This window comes from Copidosoma floridanum, unplaced genomic scaffold (assembly GCF_036245765.1).
Source record: "Copidosoma floridanum isolate Cflo_tuat_1 unplaced genomic scaffold, Cflo_Japanese_pri ptg000021l, whole genome shotgun sequence".
NCBI classification, from domain to species: Eukaryota; Metazoa; Arthropoda; class Insecta; order Hymenoptera; family Encyrtidae; genus Copidosoma; species Copidosoma floridanum.
The window spans coordinates 16,010,589-16,030,725 of record NW_028321898.1 but is presented as its reverse complement, the minus strand read 5'-3'; the positions used below and the strand labels follow the sequence as shown (position 1 = coordinate 16,030,725).

At 33.4% G+C, this 20,137-nt stretch overlaps 1 protein-coding gene across 1 annotated transcript in view; it reads right to left on the bottom strand.

Annotated features, from left to right (window-relative positions):
- Window positions 1-4,667: 4,667 nt before the first annotated feature.
- Coq6 (ubiquinone biosynthesis protein COQ6, mitochondrial) overlaps window positions 4,668-20,137 on the bottom strand; it is a 72,440-nt gene continuing 56,970 nt past the window's right edge. Inside the window, exons 7-8 of the mRNA XM_023390980.2 lie at window positions 4,891-5,173; window positions 4,668-4,820 (exon numbers count right to left, since the gene is read on the bottom strand). Of these exons, the coding sequence (XP_023246748.2) occupies window positions 4,770-4,820; window positions 4,891-5,173 (334 nt within the window). The 3' untranslated portion in view covers window positions 4,668-4,769. The remainder of the gene's footprint in view (window positions 4,821-4,890; window positions 5,174-20,137) is intronic.

Sequence of the window (20,137 nt, the reverse complement as noted above, 5' to 3'; positions counted from 1 at the left end):
TGAAACTCGAAATATATTTATATAACGATCTTACATAATTCATTTATAATTGATGTAATTAATTACTTTATTTATGTAATTATGTGATAATGTTACATAATTTGTTTGTCGAATTCGAAATAAGTGCCTTTAAAAACCATTGATATGTTCTTCAATTGATACGTTCTTCAACTCTATGCTACATGTTTATTTTAATTTTTTTTTTTTTTTTTTTTTTTGGATGTATTATTTAGAAAACAAATACATAATTTATAAAACAAACACGTAATTGAATGTATTATCAGTGAATACACTTAAAAATGGAATGTTGTAGTTATGAACCGCACCATAAGTACAAGAAAGCGAGTTTCTATAGCCGGCAGCGCTCGTAGTAGAGTGGGTAAGGTACTGGACTCATATGCAGGAGGTCGAGGGTTCAAATCTCTCTATTGGAAAATGTTTTTTTTTTTTTTAGAATTGTAAAAGAAAAAAATTTAAAGTGAAAAGAAAATAAAATTAAATCATGTTTAAAAATTAATTGCTTGGGAGCATGAGGGGGAATGGTGGGCAAAGGTGTGGAGAAGAGTAACACGACACGGTTGGCAGATGTATATATATATAATATTATGTAGTGGGGAGAGGGGAAGTGTGTAGAGAACAGTTGGTGAGGGGGACGGGGTAAGGGGGGAAACTTGGGAGGAAGAGACTCCGGGTAAACCACTTTCGTTTTCAAAAAAAAAAAAATCTGTCGGTTTTAAAGTTCCAGACCCCCGAGTAACGCGACATTAAGAACTTCGCTCTGAAAATTTATTTGTTACTTGCCAAAATGTGTAGTACACCAATCAAAACAGTCATAATCAATTTTAACAAATGGATGTGCATGCTATTTGCACTTTATATTGTAGTGCTTTGGAACACAGTGAGACGCATCATAACGAATATGCTTTATTTCAGGAGAGGAACCATAGGGAGGAACCATATACACGATAAACAATTTTCACAATTTTACAACGCTGAACGTTGGAAAAAATCTGACACTCCGATATAAATATAAATAAATGTCAGATTTTTTCTAACGCTGGAAATGCGAATCACTTTTTCGGTGTACCATGTGTGCAATGCGCAACTGCACGTGTTGAAACAGAACGGCACAGGTGTTCTGCATTCCTTGAGGATTCTCGATAGTTAAGGAGGCTTTCCAGATATTTGAATAATAAAATTATATTTGATAATTATAAAAAAAAAAAATTTAATAATTTATTCACCGGAAGTCACAGCTTTTTATATCTTCAAGTTGGGTACATGTAAGTATTGAGTCACTGTATAAGAATTAATGTTAATTCGTAGTGTATTTGTATAATCATCCGTGTAATTACTATCACTTGTATCATAGCGTCAGGAAAAAAGTCATGAATCCAAACAACTAATCATTTAGATATCGATAATGAGAATAGTTATCCTGTACGTAGAAAATGTGCTTAAAATTTTTTGTTTATTTTGACAAACAAGTAAAATCGTTGCAATCTTTTGTAACTTTTATCATTTAAATATCATGTGATATTTATTAGAACAACTCTAAAATTACAAACAAAACTATACATAAGACATTATTTCGTATCTATTTTAAATTAAATAAAATTTTCTATATAATTATTACTTTTGAAAAACAAAAAAAAAGTATCACTCCAGATCAGTTTCACGTAGTAGTCCAACTCTATTTTTAAATATTACTGAGTTTAAAGAGATGAGATTCAAAAAAACTCCGCCAAAGATACCACTTGTATTGTATTGTCTGAATCAATTACTATTAATTACTCAACAAATAAAAATCTTTAATCATGTGATAATCGTCTATGATAGAAAAAAATGCATATGCATTAAAAATCATTACTTGTAAGGTATTTATTACAATTACTTTCCACTTAGTACAATTGATATTTCATAACATACATAAATAATCAAAGAGAATTTTTTAACATTTACTTTACTCAACAAAGTAACTGTTACTATACTTTTTCGGTCACAGTATCTTCTTGCTGTCTTTGAATTAATTAATGATACTAGTACGTTTTCATTTCAGTACTTTCCAGAGTGTTTGACTGATAAACTAATGATAGCATGGTTATAAATATATGACTTCATGCACCTCTAAAGGGGATCCCTAACGTACAATCCGTACCAAAAGTATGTATCAAATGGTGTTCCGTCGAGGGACGGAATTGGAGCGGAATCGCATGCTACTCAGAGTCGAACACACTCTAATTTCCCCTGGAGCCTTGCGCGCGCCTGCACCAGCCACTAATTGGCTCGTGTCCCGTCAGTACGGTGGTGGTAGGGGCGGGGCTTCAGGACTTGACAGTTTTTACTTTTTCCGTTGCACGCTCTCTCTCTTGCTTGGCCTGCCGAATTGGAAGCATCTTCACGCTTAGTGTTTTTTTATCGCTTGCAGTCTGCACCGTCAGCAGGAGATTTCACCGCTGTCATCAAGCCCCAGGACTCAGGACATCGACATCGAGACGCTAAGTCTTTTTATCACAATTCATTTAGTTTGTATTTCATCTTCATCTTTCGTTCATTAACTCGACCTCTCATTCTCTCATGACTTGCTTCTTCATCACATCTCATTAAGCACGCGTCGTGCTAGGTCTGTGCCTCTACAGCCTCCATGCTCATTTGCTCATCGTTCATCCATCGATCCCTTGCTCGTACTCACCGTCATCACAACCTTTTCTCCTCTCGTTCGTGCTACTCTTCTGTTCTCTATCCAACCCTTCTCTACCCGAAATCACCTTCACAACCGCTCTCGGCTTATCTTTTTTCACCCGTCTGCACGCCTACGCTTATCCCATCTGCATCATCTGCGCCCTGCTCAATACATATCTCGCTAATTATTTCACCTTACGTCAACGAACAGCTTATCCATACGTCACGTCACCCTACAACCTCTATCATCATCCGCTCAGTATCTTTGTGTACATATATCCACCATCATTTTAGGTTAACTTCTATCCACGCATCCGCATTCAATCACACCATTACCTGCATCAATCATACGTCTATTACACCAATCACACGTCTGTTGTACCATACTCAGTGCATATCGTCATCCCGCTGTCATCACGCCACGTCTTATCCGTTCAATCGCGTTTCTCGTTCTGGATTCAGGGTCCTCACCCGAATACGCCACTCACATAACATCACTACTGAGCTGCCGCAGGTGGTAGTTAATTTCGACTTTCGGGCGTCGGCCCGCTTTCACCAGCCTTGCGCTGACTCGTGCGACCGTGCAGGGCCCGCCGGTTCGCAGAGGAGATCACTCCTCCCTCATTCGCCTTGAACTCACACACACTGGGAGTCGTCACCACCAAGTCCTCCCGCACATCCTCACACATACCCATACTAACACAACATAGGTTTATTATTGGTCCCATTGTTAATGGTATAATTAGTTTAACTGTTTTTTCTTCAATTGTATTAATTCTGATTCGTTTCTTAATAAATCTGGGTTTTTTATGCCATAGGCTTTTTCCCATTAATTAGTTGTTCTCAATTGTGTTAACCTTCCTCTCCCTTTAATTCTATTTAATTTTTAATCACTATTTGTTTTTTTTTGTATTATTTTTTTATTTAACTTAAACCAACCCTCTATACAGTACAAGCCCCCCCCCCTTTATCTATATCTCATTCCTTTGAATTCGAACCAGGCAATCCATGTGGGATCGGCTGTGTTCACACGCAACAAATGGTAACTGCTCTACTATACTCCCTAGTAAGGAGTCCCTACTCCTTACACATACAACAAACGTCTGAAAGTTACTGTACGCACACACGACCTGCGAGATGTGGCTACGCTGTAATTTGGTTACCTTCACATTATTGCCGCACTCCACTCTTGATATTTTTCTCTTCCTCGCGCCGTGGAAACATGAAAAATATTTTAATCTGAAGATGATTATTTTGATGAATATGTCCGAAACGCAACGGTTAACTAAAATTTTAATATGTCCTTATTGAATGTAAAATAATAAACTTATTTTTTTGGAATTTTCTTCGTAACAGATTCGAATTCATAGTTTAAATCGACTGCATTTCCATAAGAGTATGTGCATAAGAGATGAAGTTTGTGATTCAATATCTTGAAAATGATGCGATAAGCCCTTCGGAAATTTCAGTATGTTGTTGAACGTAAAATGATTTTTGACACGCCGTGCACGGGAACCTCGATTATGAGCCATCTGTTGTGACTCTAAAGACCTAGATTTACACACGCGACTCACAACTCGTGCTGCGCACTTGTCGAGTGCGTGTGTACGTTGAGATCTTTAGAGACACATTATATGGCTCATAATCTCGTTCCCCGCGCACGATGTGTCGAAAAGTTGTGTACACCACACGTGCCAGAGGTTAGGTGATTGACACACGCGTGTCTTTGCACACTCGCTAGCGCTTGTGTGCGTCAATCGCCTTCCTCGCGCAGTCACGCACTAGTATCGTAATGTACTACAATGATAAGTACTATGTCTTAAGAACCCCCTCAACTTACAAAATGTGTTTTCACTCATTATAACCGGTGATCATTATACCCTGTTATATGTTGAAATATCTTCAAAGCAAATAGATAAATTATTTCGATACACTATTCATCAAGAATTTATTTACATTATCAAACAAAAATATGTTATCTCTATACTTACAAAAGCATGTACGATTTACATAGAACTACGTACATTTTATAAAGTTTACATAAAATTCTATACGTAGTACATTATATCACATTGACTTTCTACCTTTTAACCTCCTAATACATTTTTCTGGTCTGCTGCGTGCTGCATTATGTACTTCTGAAATAGTATTTTATTAAAATAAATAAACGTTTGAATTTTATTAAGAAATTTAACTATACAAACATACTTTAAAAGGTTTTATGGCATTTGTCAATTGTAAGCCTAAGCTCCTTGCCAGAACAATGGGTGGTGCAGTTCCTTTATATAATCTATGAAGAGCATCTATGCCAAGCATAGTAGGAATATTATGCCACTGCCTCATGCTTTCATATTTGTATAGATAATTTAAATCTCCAATTAATGCACCATTATGCACAGCATCTTCAAGGACTCGAACCATTGCTGAAATATCTCCGAAACCTAAGTTTACACCTTGACCAGCCAAAGGGTGAACTCGATGAGCTGCATCCCTGAAATTTTTTTAAAAAGTCAAAAAATTAAGAAAAAAAATTGTAGATATGTACAAATTCCCATTTCATTGTAGGGACATAATGGCTATATGAAATATAATGATTACTCTCCAAAAACAGCCATGGCAAACAATGTCTTTGAACAATTCTTAAAATAGTACATTACTCACCTACGGAGGAAAAATAGAGAATGTCTCAGATCGCAAGCAATAAACTATGATGCGAAAGATAAACATGCGATCTTAGGGATTCTTTGTTTTTTTCCATGGGTTGTATACGATTTTTCACTAATCCTGCGCTATCAAAAGGAATTTTCATTCTGCGAAGCGGGACGAAAGTTCCTTCTTTCAGCGCAGTCTGGTAAAAAGTTCAGTTTATTCATTTAATTCACTAATTTCTCACATTCTTTACTTTGCTGTTTACTACATTGGCTTAAGGAGCTTATACATTATAAATTATAGGTGTGACATGATTAAAATTAAAATAAAAACCCTATTAATCATAGGGTATATATTTATATTTATAGTAGAGTTGCTAAAATAGCCCTGGTCGTAGAGCTCCTTCTGATATACATTTTTAATAAAAGGTATACATGGTTATAATGTAGTATCATGGCCTATATTATAATATAGTATCATAGCCTATGTTATAATATAGCAAACAAGTTATAATATAGTATCATGATACTATATTATAACCATGCCTACCTTTCATTCAAAATGTATGAATAAAATGCTTTTCAGAAGGAGCTCTACGACCAGGGCTATTTTCGCAACTCTAATTTAACTATACACAACCCTTTTATAAAATGATATTATGTACAAAGGTGGTGCAATTATCGTAGAAATGAGTATACCTACGTTAATTCGGTGTAATATCAATAAATATTTCAATATTTTTCATCAATTAAAGATTATAAATAACATATTACGATACAATAAAAAAAAACACACTATATAATATGCTGGTCAGTATGAGAGTGTGCGCTTTCATTGAATTTTCCGATGATTTCAGAACAACTTTCTACCACCTACGCTAATTAATAACGTCATGCACACATTTGTCACATATGCTCACAAACTTATTCCTAGTCCACATTGAATACCCAAAATATAATTGTATCTAAAACCGTAAGAAAAACTATCTTACTGTAGTACCGATTTCTTCAATAAAGTAGTATTATATGCCAGTGCAGTTACGGGTCAGCAGCTGCAAGGCTAACATACGTCTTATGTTCCTCTGTGTATAACTGTGTCAGACTGTGTTTTGAGGTGTAGTTTTTTACTATGGGTATGGCCCTTTCGGCTATGTGCCCTCCAAATCCATAATTTCATTATTTTATCGAAGTATAAGTGCTCTTTGGCTCTGTAATAAGCCGAATACTAGGGAGCCCTGCTTAAGGGCTTTCATACCTAACCTCTACATGTCTGTACAGGCATCTAGCGGCATCATATGGAAAACCTTAGTCACAAAACTTATGTCAACAACAGCAGTTCAGCCTCAAATGATACTACAAAGAACACAACTGCCGAGCGAGTTGTTTTCACTCATAGTGGACAGAATGCAAATAGGAAAAAGCGTTCATACGTCAATGTCACTGAAAAAAGTTATAAAGAAAAACAAGCAGTAATAATGGATGCCATTGATAATATCCCTATTGCAGGGTACTGCTATGCAATTGTTCAAACCATCGATCCTTTGAAAATCACCCATTTGTAACAAATATTTCAAGCTAGAGTTTGTATGTACCTTAAAACTTTCGATGACGCCAAGTTTTTTTATGACTCAGTCAAACCTATCAAAATTCAAAATCTTATACTACCCATCAGATCTCTAATGTCAAGAGCTCGAAGGATAAGTATTTCCAACAAAAACTTCTGCCCAGCTATATCGGACCACGTGGTCTCACAAGAATTTAAAAAAACTAGGAACCAATCCAGCAAGCAAAATAAATAATATAAAGGCTAGTATTCCTGGTTCTCAGTTTGCACATATACCTAGCTTCAGGAAACAAGTTTACATTTTAGAAAATGAAGTTAAAAAGCTTCCAGCTGTACTAACACTACCCTCTGGCCACACTGCCCGACACATTTAGTTCTCTTCTAGTAAACTTACTTGTTTTATATGCAAAGAGGAAGGTCATATTGCAAGAATCTATCAAGCCAGACATGAACTGCCTTTCATTGAAAGTCAGATACCTCCACTAAAAAAATTTTGGTGATCTCCTGCTAACCCTCAAATTCAAATTTGTAATCACGTAATCAAATCCTCAAAAAACGTTCGCTTATCAAGAGCTACATTTAATTACAGAATGTTCTTTTGTCCTCATTCTGTTAAAATTTATTCCAGATTCTCTCAAGCTCTGAGAATAATTAAATATCTCTGTGGAACCTGGTATGGCTCTGATCTACAAACTTTATTGATACTTTACAAAAGTTATAACCGTTCTATTATTGATTATTGTAGCTTTATCCATCTTGTTGATCAAAAATATGTACACAACAATCTTGCCAAAATTCAAAATCAGGCAATCAGAGCCGCACTAGGCTACAGAAAAACAACAGTTCTCAAAGTCATCTTTGCCGAATCAACATTACTCCTTAGGGGGTTATCGTTTATATCGTATATTTCATTTTCTATAAAATTAAAAAAAAAATTTATTATTTATCACTACACATAACATATTAAAATTTTAGAGGAACTAGTTTTGTAGTTTTCGAGAAAAAAAATCTTAAAGTTTTTCTGTTATACACGGGCTCTTATGGAGAGGTCGTCACGAGCTCGCTGATAAAGATATGCATTCTAATAGAACTCGTTTGATTTTTTATAGATTTTTGTAAAAAACTAATATGTTGAAGCTGACTATATTAAGAAGCGTTGTCCTAAATTTCAGAAGGCCTAGCTTTACAGTTTATGAGATGTTGTAATGTAAAACAGCACATTTTGCCAAAAATTTGATGAAAACAAAGCAAACAGATGACTAGACTCGAACTGCGCATGCGCGAGTCCATTCGTTTATAAAAATTCATCGTTACGAGAAGAGAAGCGTGTACATTAACTCTTGAATCAATAAAATCTTTTAGTAATATCCAATCTAAACATGATTTCAAATCTTTGAATCCCCTTCAATAAGCTATCAAAGAAACTTCTGAATTACTTAGTCAAATAGCTAGCTTTAAACTTTTATAATGGTTTATCTTTGACTAAGAAGATTTGTGTACTTTTTGTCAACATAACATCAAACTTGGCCAAATTTTTAAAAATTCTGAATCTCTCAATTGAGATTTTAAACACTACACTAATAATGCTAACAACACAAACTATCTTGACTTTTTTACTGACGGAAGTAAAACTAACAACTCGGAGCAAATCAACGATTTCAGATTAGTGACCTTGAGAAAAAGTGTAACACAAGTGAATTTTGCTTGATTCTCCCCTTCACCCAGCCCCTCTTGACGTAGTTCCGGTCCCAACATCATCATCCCACCACACATCATTGCACCGCACTATATTACTTCATTTTCTCTTACAGTTAGTAACTTATTTTCAATGTCAATTTTTAGAACGAAGTTCTTTATGTCGCGTACTCGGGGGGCTGGAATTTTAAAACCAACAGATTTTTTGAAACAGAAGTGGTTTACCCGAAGTCTTTTCCTCTCAAGTTTCCCCCCTTACCCCGTCGCCCTCACCATCAGTTCCCTACACACTTCCCCTCACCCCACCATGTATCTTCCAACCGTGCCGCGCTACTCTCCTGCACACCTTTGGCCACCATTCCTCCTCACACTCCCAAACAATTAATTTTTAAACACATTTCAATTTTATTTTCTCACAATAATTTTTCTTTAACTTGCGAATTTTTTCTTTTACAATTCTTAAAAAAAAAAAAACACTTTCCACTTCAGAGATTTGAAGCCTCGACCTCCTGAATTTGAGTCCAGTACCTTATCCACTCTGCTACGAGCGCTGCCGACGATAGAAATTCGGTTTCTTGTAGTTATCGTGTGGTTCATAACTATAATACTCCATTTTTATATGCATTCACTGATAATACATTAAATTCATGATAAATTATGTATTTGTCTAAATAATACATCTAAAAAAAAAAAAAGTAATGAAATATGAAAAAAAATAATAATGAAATGAAATGAAATATAAACAAATAAAATGTAATATTAAAAAATAATGAAATGAAATAAAATTAAATATAAAAAAAACGAGAAATGACAAAAACAAAAAAAGGGAATGAAAAATATAAGATTAAATAGAAAAATAAACAAAGAAATGAAATAAAGGAAATACAAAAGAATGAAAATAAATAGAAAAATAAGAAAAAATGAAGTAACGGAAATACAAAAGAATGAAAAAAAAAAGGTAATGAAAATAAATATGAAAAAAAAAAATTTATAATATAAAAAAAAAATAAAAAAAAAAGGAAATTAAATAAAATAAAAGCTAACAAGAAATAAAAACAAAAAAATTAAATAAATGAGTGAAATATAAAGGAAATTGAAACAACAAACCAGGGGGGATAAATGGGTCATGGCCCACAATGGGACCCACGGTAAGAACAAAGTTGTTTGAACATGACATGAGTATAGAAACACAATTTCTCAGGTAACAAGGAGGTCGCCAGACCCAAAGGAAGAATAAAGCTCTATAAACGTTAGTACTGCATTCATGTAGTTCACTAAACAAAAACTTGAAGAACAAATAAAACAAAAAAAAAATAGTTCAGCACTCACGATAGTTTAACTTCGTGAGTACTGTACTTATGCACAACGTGCTCACGAAGTTCAACCATCGTGAGTAATGAACTATTTTTTATTTACTTTTTTTTATTCGTTTTTCAAGTTTTTGTTTAGTGAACTACATGAATGCAGTACTAACGTTTATAGAACTTTCTTCTTTCTACGGGTCTAGCGACCCCCTTGTTATCTTAGAAATTGTGTTTTTATACTCATGTCATGTTTAATTATTTATTGTGGATTTCTTCATTTGGTTTTATTTTACATGAAAAAAACAAGTTATTTATTAAAATATATTTTTTTGGTACATTTTTTTGTCAAAAATTTAGAACATTCATTTATTTATCATTAATTTGTTACTTTCAAAATAAATAAATTATTGTTTAGACAATTTTTTCACATTTTTTAGAAGTTTCATAAATGAAAAACAAACAGTTCCGTACTGTATAAATACAATAACTGATATTTATTGCGGTTTCTTCTTTCACAATTTTTCCTTTGGAATTAAAAATAAAATTTCTTTGTGTTAATTAAAAAAAATAAAAATATAAATCTATTTGAAAATAAAACAGGTTTATTTAATATTAATCTTTCATACAAACAAAAAATGAGAGCTTTAAATAGATTGTCACGTACGATATCTTCTAAATACAATTTAAAGTGATTTTTCCGTAAGGTTACATGTTAAATTGCAAATTCTTTAAATTAAACATGTGAAAAAGGGTACAGTTGAACGATCTGCTATTGTATAAGGGTATAACTTATTTTCTTTAGAAGTTTTTTTGAAACCATCGGAAGATTCAATGAAATAGCACAATCTTGTACTGGCCAGCCACCATATTGTTTATATTCTACTGTACCATGAAATTTTATTTATAATTGTTCTGTTATTAGATTTTACAATATTTATTTAAACCACACCTAACTAACGTTGGTATACTCTTTCCAACGATAATTGCACTATTATCTTACATAATATCGTTTTATACGAGGTATACTTATATTTATAATTATATTATTTGCCATATAATTTTATAGAAGTATAACTTCTTACTTGGGTACCCAAGCACCCACTGTCCACTGGATTCTTTTATGTTTGATTTTAAGATTTTCTGGCTTAAGGATGTTCATCACAGTTATCGGGGGAAAAGTTCAGAGAGGTGAGATGAGTGCAAATATATGCAGCAACGTTGACAATTGTTTTTCTTGTATGGATGTACTTACATACACACTTGTTCGAATACTCCACACCTTTTCTCTTGGGTTATTAAAGAAAATAACTCGTAAATCTATTTAAAAATTTAATAGGTTTGTATAAAAGGAAACCTATCACACAAACCAGTGGACAGTGGGTGCTAGGGTACCCAAGTAAAAAGTTATACTGCTATAAAGTTATATGACAGATGATATAATTATAAAAATAAATATACCTTCTATGAAACGATATTATGTAGAAAGGTAGTGCAATTATCGTTGAAATGAGTATACCTACGTTAGTCGGGTGTGATTCCAATAAGTATTCTAATATTTAGTAACTGAACAATGATAAACAATATATTATGGTACAATACAATACAAATGATATGGAGGCTGACCAGTAGGGGAGGGTGGGGCGAACGTCGGTATTTTTTTTTTAATAATGCATATTGCGATGTCATTTTTGTTTAAATAGGTTCTTAAATGCATTTACTTAAATCGTCTCAAAAATTTATACGAAAAAACTATTTTAACTTTTAATAAAATCAAATTGAAAATTTGAGCAAAAAATGATGTTCGGACAAATATTTTTCAGCACTGGCTGAATTAACAATGATAAGTTTACCTGTTTTCTATCATAGATGTTTGAAAGCTTGATTGCTGAACTTTCAAATGCATTTTTTTTGTGATGAGATAAATATTAACAAAGTTATTGCAAATTTAAAAAAAAGTGTAACGTGGGGCATAGTTCGTCACTTGTGAAGGGGCATAGTTTGTCACCGGCAAGCGCAGCAGTAGGTACTGATAGGTTAAGTTCTCGTTTTGTTTACTATAATGTGTAATTATAAAAAAAAGTTGCATTCTCATGATTGGACCGATGAGAATATGAATTTAGCGATACAAAGTGTTCGTGATGGAAAATCGATCAAATCTACTGCTGCAGAGTTTGGAATCCCGAGGACAACTCTTCAGTATAAAGTGCAAAACACAATCACAACTGAAGAGCAAACACGTAATTTCGCGTTGATATATTAAGTGTAAAAGTACATAATTTGTTACAAGTGTTCATCAGTATAGTGATAAGTTTAAGTAAGACTAATTTATTTTATTAGTATTAAAAAACTTCATACTGTGATTGAGACTACAGAAAATAAATCTATTTATAAAAAAAAGAAAATTTTTTCATTTTAAGTCAATAAACCTTTCTCTATTTATCTGACGCACGCTCGCCTGCATTTTAAGAGCAATTGAACTCATTATTTGTATTTGAAAAATATTATTTAACAAGTAATTTCAATACAAATAATTGTTTATCACTTGAAATCATAGAAATAAGTGCACTGTACCTAACCTTACCAGCAGTCAGATCCATGCCTAGCGAGTGTATGACGAACTCTTCCCCCCCCTCCTTATGACGAACTATACCCCGCCATGACGAATTAGGCCCCGCTCGAAGATCATTTGATTTTACTTAATGAAAAGATAATTGTATGATTTTTTTTTTTTTTAAGCGGAATTGCTTTCTTGAGATATTTACCTTTAAAATGCGTGTGTGTAAATAATCTCATCAACCATAAGTTCTCTCTAATAAACGAGAACAAAATGGGTGACGACAGGCTCTACCTTCCCTTACAAGCCTGTGCACTTTCATTGAATCGTCCGACAGTTTCAAAAAATCTTCCTACTAAAAGAATAAATACCCCTAGAAAATAGCAGATAGTTCTACTGTACCCTTTTTCACACGTTTAATTTAAAAAAATTGCAATTTAACATGTAACCTTATGGAAGAATCACTTTTAATTGGGTTTATAAGATCTACATGAAGCTTCCATTTTTTGTTAGTATGGAAGAATACTATTACATAAACCTGTTTTATTTTCAAACAGATCTATATATATATTTAATAACAAAAAAGAGAAGGGGTCAAGTATGCGTAAAAGTGTGTTTGTGTGGCGTCTCACATCTCTCGCGCTTCAGGCTCTACTCACCAGGTGGCCAAGCCCCTAATAGTTCTCTCCCATCAAGCGGCGAAATTCCCGCACGATTAATATATAAGCGCGATCGAGTCAATTTGAGCCCACACCTCTCCTATATCTAAGACAGGGAGTACGTCATCAGCCTTACTGATGAGTCCTGGCGTGCTCTCGGGACGAAACACCCTTTTCTCTCTCAAGTAGTTGATATTGATTCCTACATATGTAAGTTCATCCTCATAAGGAAAATAATTTCCAGCGTTGTAGCATATATATTTGCGCTCCTCCCACTTCTCTGAATGTTGTTCTCAATCACAAAGGAAAAGTTGTGGAGAAAGAAAACGCAATTAAAATCAATTATTTTATTTAAACAGTACGGAAATTTAATTTTGTATTTATGAAAATTCTGAAAAATATGAAAAAATTGTATAAACAATATTTTATTTATTTTAAAAGTAACAAATAAATGATAAATAAATGAATGTTTCAAATTTTTGAAAAAAATATATTTTATTAAATAACTTATTTATTTAATGTAAAATAAAACCAAATGAATGAATACACAATAAATAAAAATTAACATTGAAAATAAGTTACAAACTGTAGGATACAATGAAGTAATCGGTTTTCCATTATCGGGCCTGCTCATAGCAGAGTGGGTAAGGGGCTCGCCCTGTGCCCAGAAAAAGAAATAAATTCAAAATGTGTACTGTAGTGAGTGCGGTGCTATGACGTTGTGTTGTGTGGTACATAGGGGACTGGAAATACGTCATGAGGGGCGGCGGAAAGTGGAGAATGAAGGAAAATCCACTTTCGTTACACTTTTTCTCAAGGCCACCAATCTGAAATCATTGATTTACTCCGTAGGGCAGAACGCGCCTATAGAAGTTTACCTTCAAAAATTTTGGAGATTTCTACAGATCATATAAATGAAATTTCACGTGATTGTTCCATAAGATTACACGTTAAGTTGAGATGTTTTAAAATCGAATAAGAAAAAGGTACAGATAAGCGATGTTCCATTTCCCGTAGGTATTTTTCATGCTATTTTGAATACACGTTTGATGTTTACGAACATGTGTGACAAATGTGAGCGTGATGTTATGAATGTAATCAGCAGAGGTGGTAAGACGTTATTCTGAAATCATCGGAAGATTAGATGAAAGCGCCAGTCTCGTACTGGTCAGCCTATATATTTTTCATATTTTATTGTGTCGTAATATATTGTTTATAATTTTTTATTGATAAAAAATAGTAAAATATTAATTAAAACAACACCCAATTAATGTAGGCTTACTCATTTCAACGACAATCCCACCACCTTCATTATACACACATCGGTTTACAGAAAGTATATTTATATATAATTATACTATCTGCCATATAATTTTAAAAAAGTATTACTTCATACTTGAATACACGAGAACTTACTGTCCACTGTTTAATTTTCGCGTTTTACAAGTTTGGTGTTTATTTTCTATTGTAATAACAAGTTTTTTAATTTTTAAAACGTTGTATCCTCACACCGTCCATATTTTGGACTACCCTCTTTTACGTGTGATAAATGTCTTATAATATATGACATTACGAGTAAAATGAGCCGGGTTTCAACGGTGTACCTCAAAAATTTTTTTTTATTTAAATGAGGGACAAAAATGAGATATTTTTTGTTGACTACCTCGTACAGCACTTGAATTAAAGACATAACTAAGAATAATCTTTTTATAAACTTTAAATCTGAGAATTATGTATATTTAACCTAATAACTTGTTTAACAAAATACGAACAGCAAATAACAGTAGTTATTGTACCATAGACGCAAAGTACAGTTAACACGTTTGAAGTACTTTGAAGGGCGTGGTCGATTGTATGTTTATGCTCGAGTTGCGAAAGACATTTTTCTGTCGAGGGTATAAAGTGCTGATTAGCGCTCAAGGGCTCATTTGTCACCCAGAAAGCCAAAAAGTGCTTTTTTACTCTCCAGGCGTTAAAGTCAAGGGCTTGCCATACTTTACGCCTATAGTAAAAAAAAAAAAAATAGTTGTCAACTCAGAATTATTTTGCAACCGTATGGTAGCCCTAGTTAGATGGAACTTATGTGGCGAGTACTATTTGTTCTACCAAAGATGCAGTTAACGCCCAAATATCATGAAAAATTGTATACAATCTATGGGATAAAACAATAGAATCCTCAGATCACTTTCTTGTTACTCTCAGCCCCTCCTTACGTTTGATATGCCTGTAATCTGTGACTTTCTTTATGTCAGTTACCTAGGTGAGTAATGTACTGTTCTACCATATTTATACTAAAAGTTCGTTACAAATTTGTCATTTTAAAAAGTAAAATTAGCCGTTATTCTCTATTATTTGGCTAAGTGAAGCATACTACATAAATTTCGTCGTTTCTCCATTGCAAAAACCAAAGTAGTTATTATAATACGATCAATGAATGAAAATTACATATTAACACTATAAGCAGTAAAAAATAGTGTAGAAAAGAACTCAAAGTTACGTAATAGTATACGTTCATAGTGTCCCACGGTAAAACATACGATAAGTACACTGAAAAAAATTCTCTACAATTTTGGCTGAACCGTTTCAGCGGTGGTGTGTTCAGCCAAAATCGTAGAGAATTTTCATCAGTGTACGTAAGATACGGGATGCTACTACTTACGACTGAGCTATTCGCTGTGAGAATAGCAAGTGATGCCCTCAGCTCATGGCCAGTGCTTGTACCACGGGGGGACGCCAGTGGCATTAAATCCACGTAGTTCATGGATATCTTTGAATGTCTTAAAAGTTAAGCATTTTATGCTAAGATATGAAGCGTAAAAGTTATGGGAAATTCAGTTATGAGTAAGTACCTTTTTCTTTCATGTATTTCAAAGCAGGCGTTTTCGCAATGCTCCTATATATATTATATGATTAAGCAGACACAATGTATAGTTCTTGCTTGAGTTCATCAAACTTTTAACGGTTATAATGACAGAATGCCAGCACTGATTGACATAAGATAAAAAGGCACTTTCTAATAATTCAATTCACTATATGTTTGACGCTTTATGTATCACCATTAAATGCTTACTTTTTTAGATATTTAAAGATATCTACAAATTACGTGCATTTGCTGCCCTGGTAGCCCCCTGTGTTTCACTCAATCGACACCATGGGCGCTGGTGCATATCGTTTTATCTCCTTCAGATATATTATCAGAACGAATAAGAAAACTGACTTTAATTTATTGCACATATTGTTGTAATGGCCTCTGGTAATAGTTGGGAGGATATGTCAAATAAATTAAAGCTGTATCTAAATTATGTTGCATAATAGATAGCTTTGAAAAAAATCAGTACTTAATACAGAAGACTCTGAATTGACTTTTACAAAATATACTAATAAAATATCTGGTAATTTTATAATAAATATCTATCAATTTATTTCTAGTGCGAATGATGATAAAACTTAAGAATAACAATAGACTAGTATTTTACGTGAAGTCAGCACACTGAGAGAAAAAAACTATAATTTTTATCGTTATTGTCCCTACAAAAATTGCCACGTTCACCGTTAAAGTGGGGCAAAGCGACATCACGGGTGCCCAACAAAGTTTTCTTCTACTTCTCTTATCTATAGATAAATGATTGCAATGTAGTATATGTTCATCTCACCTGTAGCTGGAGATAAAATCATGAAACGATTTAAAGAAAACTACACACGTTCCTTATTGTTCTTTGTACAGCATTGTTTAATCAGGTCTCAAGAATATGTACATACATTTTCAGGTCATAATATTGAACGAAAAACATTTGAGAAGCTATTTTGCTTAAGATGCATACAACCAAGTCCGCGTATTTTACGAAGTAGCTTCCAAAATGTTTTGGAATCGATATGAAAATATATGCAAGTGTTTTTGAGACCTGATTGAGAAATGATTTACGAAGAAAATTATAAATTTCGAAAATTCACAAGAGACTTTCATTGACTGAATACGGAAAATGTGTAATTTTTTTCAAATCATTTAATGATTTTATCTTCGAGCGCAGACGAATTAAGCGTAAGGTAAAAGCACCACTACGTGAACACTTTTTCCATAAAGTCTTTGTTTTCTCATTTTTGTTAAATTTCTGATTTGCATAACAACAAAGCATTCATTGCGCCAGTAAGTTTATATCTTTTCCTTTAAAAAAAAAAAACAAAAAAGTTTTTCTAGGTCATGTGTACAATTAATAAATTAATTTTAAAGTTTTTTTACCAATGACCCAGTAGATGAACAGCGTGTGCAGGTATTGGTACCGATACGTATTTTTGACCGAGTACTTGAACATCCCATGTTAATTAAATGGGAGAGAGGTTATGTTAGCTGCCTTCTGCTGATTTCTATTTTTATTATGTATTGCAAATAACCAAATCGAAAAATTTCTTTCTAATTTCATTGGTAACATATTATGAAAACTATAACGACTGGCTTGACATACTATCATTATTGATTAACAGGGATTTCAATCGTTTTTATGTGTTCGAGTACTGGGCATAGGTAAAACCTAATAGTACCAGTACCTGAATAGTCTCACAAGCCACCTCATACAAGTTGCACGAATAAATAATTTTTTTTTCGTTGAGTATAAAGACTTACTGAAATATAAATTTTGTTTTATCTGAGGAGCGATCAAAGGATATCAGAAATTTTTTTTTTTTTATCCACTTGAATTGAAAATAGTTTATTCAAGATGTTCAATCTACTGGTGCAATTTTAGGAAGTGTTCACGTACTGGTGCTTTTACCTTATGCCACATTGCAATAATCTATCTATGTATGTAAGTGGCAGGGAAAATTTTTTTGGGTACCCCACAATTTTTTATGTCATTTTGTTCCCCGATTACAGTTAGTATGGTCATTTTTGTAAGGACACTAACGATAAATATTATAATTTAATAAAAACTTAAGTGATCTCGCTATCCATTTATTTATTAATTGCACAATTAATAAACATATGGATAGCGAGACTACTTGAGTTTTTATTAAATTGAAACTTACAGCTATCAATAAAGCCATTATATGATTAGATAAATATTACAGTTTTTTTCGCTCAGTGTGTGTGTTCAAACTAGTTAAAAACCAGCCGTATTTTAATTTTTTCTTTAAGAAATAAAAAAAAGTTTTACATTTCACATCGCTCATGCGTATTTTTTGTGGTAAATTAGTGCATGGAGTACCGCTGTTAAAAGCGTGCTGAGACCTGCTAAATATTTACCCGAATTTAAAAAATGACAAATATAACAACGTTTCACTCTCACTTTAGTATAATTGCATTGTTCGGTAAACTACTTAATGTTGCAAAGAATGTTCTACTAAAAATCATAACCCAAAGCTTTCAAAAGTATATTAATGAATTATGTAAATACTACTACTTACGAAAAATAAAGTGAGTTAATTAACTTGACTGTTGTACATTATTTTTTAATAATTCTCACAGTTTTTTCTACATATTGTAATGTGTCTTATGCTACAAGAACTCTTATTAATAAAATTTGTTAATTATCACAGCTCCACAAAAAAAATCGAAAGTCTTAGTGCAGAGACCTGACATACCCTCCTATATGTAATCTATCACGCTGAATTCGAATGCGAGGTCAATTTTTCTCTATCACGTCAGGATTTTTCATAACCTCAAAATTTGAGCCCAAAAACCCCATAACACATAAACCATTTAATGCCCGAGTATCTTAACCTAAGTAACGCTATAACCTTATGATTCGATCATCCCTAAACTCCATTAACCCCAAAACCATAAAACCCAATGACGCCATAACCTCTAAACCAGATGAGTAACAGAGGTTTGAGTCTCTAGTGCTGAGATGTCAAGGTCAATGTTGTGTTTCTCCACGTATAGCGAATCTCCTGATTCGTCAGGCCCCTTTACTACATAATTGCTTAAAACATTAACTGTATGACCGTATTACCTCATAACTAACTAGCCCATTAACCCTAAAACGTGATTACCATGAAACCTTAAAAACCAGAAAAATTAGCCCAATAACTCCCAAATCCTTAAGTCGTCAGTCACCGTAACCTTATCACTTATTAAAATATGAACTGTACACCCCCACAACCCTATATAACCCAGTATCTCTGTTTATAAAATATTTGGTTGGAGGGCTAAAAGTTATGATTTATTTTGAAAAGTTAATGATTAGAATAAATAAACATAAATAGATTGATACTGTCAAACAGTCCATCAAACTTACATTCCTGTACTTAGTGTCGTACGCGCTTATTACTCTTTTGGATTTGAGGTTGTTTAACTATAGTGTTATGAGTGAATTGGATCCTACAGTTATTGTTTTATGCAATTATGTAGTTAAATGGCCTGACGAGTTGGGAGATTCGCTATACGTCAAGAAACACAACAATGACTTAGACATCTCAGCACTGAAGACTCAAAACTCTGTTACTGATCGGACTTAGAGGTTACGTTTTAGAGTTAATGGGTTAGTTGGTTAAGAGTGAATAGGGTCATACAGTTATTGTTTAAAATAATTATGTAGTTAAGGGGCCTGGCGAATTAGGAGATTCGCTATACGTGGAGAAACACAACATTGACCTAGACATCTCAGCACTAGAGACTCAAACCTCTGTTACTCATCTGGTTTAGAGGTTATGGGGTCATTGGGTTTTAGGGTTTTGGGGTTAATGGAGTTTAGGGATGATCGAATCATAAGGTTATAGCGTTACTTAGGTTAAGATACTCGGGCATTAAATGGTTTATGTGTTATGGGGTTTTTGGGCTCAAATTTTGAGGTTATGAAAAATCCTGACGTGATAGAGAAAAATTGACCTCGCATTCGAATTCAGTGTGGTCGATTACACATAGGAGGGTATGTCAGGTCTCTGCACTAAGACTTTCGATTTTTTTTGTGGAGCTGTGTTATATTTGTTATTTATTATACCGTGATGGTACTTATGTGGAATGCATTTCCGCCTACCAAGATGATGTTATATTCATACTATATTCTTGTGTTATCTCTTGTTTTCTATTGTACTATCTT